This window comes from Rhinoraja longicauda, chromosome 5 (assembly GCF_053455715.1).
Source record: "Rhinoraja longicauda isolate Sanriku21f chromosome 5, sRhiLon1.1, whole genome shotgun sequence".
Lineage (NCBI taxonomy): Eukaryota > Metazoa > Chordata > Chondrichthyes > Rajiformes > Arhynchobatidae > Rhinoraja > Rhinoraja longicauda.
Window position 1 is genome coordinate 50,426,058 of NC_135957.1, and position 3,470 is coordinate 50,429,527.

At 38.1% G+C, this 3,470-nt stretch overlaps 1 protein-coding gene across 1 annotated transcript; it reads left to right on the forward strand.

Moving 5' to 3' along the window:
* Positions 1-211: 211 nt before the first annotated feature.
* On the forward strand, positions 212-1,357 carry LOC144593916 (trace amine-associated receptor 4-like). The gene has a single exon (XM_078400048.1). It carries the CDS (start codon positions 234-236, stop codon positions 1,260-1,262), a length of 1,029 nt encoding a protein of 342 aa, XP_078256174.1. The 5' UTR covers positions 212-233; the 3' UTR covers positions 1,263-1,357.
* Positions 1,358-3,470: the final 2,113 nt, after the last annotated feature.

Sequence of the window (3,470 nt, forward strand, 5' to 3'; positions counted from 1 at the left end):
TTTTGTGAACTGGTTTACGCCTAAGCGTAAACTCTTTGTCTTCTCAAAATCTTTGTCTTTCTTTGAAAGTAAACTCCCGTGCTTTCAAATATACTGAAATAATTAAAGATTATTTTTGCAGAAATCGCAAATAATCATGTGAAGAAAGGATTCTTGATGAAGTTTACTCCAATCAATCATTACCCGAATAAATAACTTTGATTCAAGGAAGTTGATTATCAATGTAAAAAAGAATGAATTTAACATATCTTGAGAATTCAGATGTGCAATACTGTTTTCAATATGTTAACACATCCTGTCCCAGAGTCACTAGGCCAATAGCAATCAAAGCAACACTGTACCTTATTATTAGCTTATCAATAATTATTTCAATTTTTGGGAATCTGGTGGTGATTGCTTCGGTTTTACATTTCAAACAACTACAGACACCCACTAATTATCTTGTATTATCTTTAGCAGTTGTTGATTTTCTGGTAGCATCTATTGTATTGCCTTACAGTATGATTAGATCCATTGAAACATGTTGGTATTTTGGACATGTGTTTTGCAAAATTCATTCAGTTCTTGAAATTGTATTAACAATAGTTTCAATTTATAATGTATGTTTTATTGCTATTGATCGTTACTATGCTATTTGTGACCCCTTACTCTATTCCATAAAAATAACTGTGCCTACGACATTTATCATTCTTGGTTTGATCTGGCTATTTGCTATCTATTATGGTTTTAATGTGGTTTTTTCGGACTTCAGTAAAAAGATAGTGGCTGATTATATACCTACTATGGCCTGTGAAGGCAGCTGCATTGCATATGCTAAATTTGAGGGACATATGGATTCTTTGATTGTATTTTTTATTCCTATTTTGATCATTCTGGGTGTATACATTAAGATATTTTTTGTGGTAAAATGTGAACGTGGCAGAAAAATTGGAAACACGCCAAACAATGACACGGGCGAAATAAATAATGGAACCTTGCGTAATAAGGAACAAATAGCTGTTAAAAATCAAAGTGCAATAATGGGAATTTTTACATTCTCCTGGCTGCCTTTCTATGTAAATAGCATTCTTAATCCATATTTTGACAGTTTAATCCCAACACATTTAGATGAAGTAATTACATGGTTTGGATTCTTTAATTCTACTTTGAACCCAATGCTTTATGCTTATTTGTATCCATGGTATCGTCGAGTACTAAAACTTACACTTTTTTGTCAGATATTTACCTTGGATTCAGCTACAATAGATTTATTTTCAGAGTAATTAAAGATATTTGTTTTGGAGCTGCACACAGAAAATAAACATCTCAATTGAGTGCTTCAAACTCAATGATCCCCTTTCAATGAGCCTTAACACTGTTGGGAATACTCTCACCTGTCAGGCAAAAGATAGATGTAAAACTTTGATGAAGAGCAGGAGATTTACTCCAAAGTGCTTAATTTCTTCAACGGTTTCACAAAATCAGATGATTTCTTCATTGTCACATTGTTATTTATGGGAACTTTCGTTTTTAGAGATAGAGCATGGAAGCAGACGCTTTGGCCCACCGTCCATGCAGATCATCGATCACATGTTCACACTAGTTCTGTTATCCTGCGTTTGCATTCATTCCTTACACACTAGGGACAATTTACAGCAATAAATTAACTTACAAACCCACACATCTCTAGGATGTGGGAGGAAACCGGAGCATCTGAAAGAAACCTACATGGTCACAGGGAGAATGTACAAACTCCACACAAACAGCACCCAATGTCAGGATCGAATCCGGTCTCTTTTGCTGTGAGACAGCAACTCTACTGCTGAGCCACTGTGTCGCCCTTTCATTCATATAAATTGACTACAACATGTCTTACATTTCAACACCACTTAAAAAAAAAATTCAATTATTATGAAGTGCTATGGGTCATCCTGACCCTGGAAATGTGTTATATAAACAGTTTTTCCCTTCTTTTTAACCATGACCGATAAGATAAATCATTCTAACAGGTAGACAGGCATTTTTGAAATATACATCTTTGACATTAAGATTAAGAATAAGATTGGAAGATGGGATTGTAAAAGACAACAGCTCAAAATTCTCTTGCGTAACTCAGATAAAACAAACTACTGAGCTGGGAAGAATGTAATTTTCTTTACTTTTTATTCTACAAGATGGTAAAGCGTACTGTTGAAATTAAAATGAGTCTGCTCAAAATGTGTGTGCTTTTTAACTTTGAAATGAAGTCAAGCCTCCCTTCTGCATATTTAATCCATATTTAATGACACTGAAGAAGCACTCGTGCGAAAATAGCCAAAATATTTCAGATTACAATGTGGTATCAGCAAAACACAGTGAATTTACCCATCGTACAAATAACTGTAAATCCCATGTTGTAAAGGGTACTGTAAATCCTACAAAACTAAGATGGTGGGACAATCATTAGACCAAAGAAGGCCTTAAAGTTGACTCATATATGTTAGATTACCCTTGTTCCTTTTAATGTTAATTGCATCCTGCTTCCCTGGCTTGTTGGTGGAATGGATCACGAAAGCACAAGCTTATCCGAAATCATCATCATTGGTCCAAAAACGCTCACCAAATCCACCCAAAACTTCATCCTCAATATTGATGATCTTCCAGTATCCACCTCCCCTCACATCCGGAATCTTGGAATCATCTTTGATCAAACCCTCTCCTTCGACAAACACATCAAACACATCACCAAGACAGCCTTCTTCCACCTCAAAAACATCGCCCGTCTCCGTCCATCCCTCTCCTCCACAGCTGCAGAAACCCTCATCCACGCCTTCATCACCTCCCGTCTGGACTACTGCAACAGCCTCCTCTATGGCTCACCCTCAAAAATCATCAGTAAACTTCAATACATTCAAAACTCCGCTGCCCATCTACTCACCCACTCCCCGATCCGTGACCATATCACCCCCGTCCTTTACAAGCTCCACTGGCTCCCCATCCCCCAGAGAATCCAGTACAAAATCCTCCTCATGACCTACAAAGCCCTCCATAACCTGGCCCCATCCTACCTGACTGACCTCCTCCACAGACACACTCCCACCTGCACCCTCCGCTCTGCTGCTGCCAACCTCCTGTCCCCCCCCCATCCGGACCAAACTCAGATCCTGGGGGGACAGGGCTTTCTCCATCGCTGCTCCCACCCTCTGGAACTCACTAGCCCAAACCGTCAGAGACTCCTCCTCACTCACCACATTCAAAACATCACTGAAGTCTCACCTGTTCAGCACTGCCTTCAACCACTGACCGTCACCTCACCTTCTGTCTCCTTTTTCTGTTCGTTTACTTATTTATCTATTTATTTTCTTCTCTATGTTCTAGTAATCCCTGTAAAGCGTCTTTGAGTGTTTGAAAAGCGCTATATAAATGTAATGCATTATTATTATTATTATTATTTAACCCTGGAACAAATTTCCAATGCCAAATCTCCTCGACTCTAAAAATTATTTACTCTC

What these genes read in the sequence shown, in the direction of transcription:
- LOC144593916 (XM_078400048.1), top strand. Translation starts at nt 234, where the DNA reads ATGAATTTAACATATCTTGAGAATTCAGATGTGCAATACTGTTTTCAA.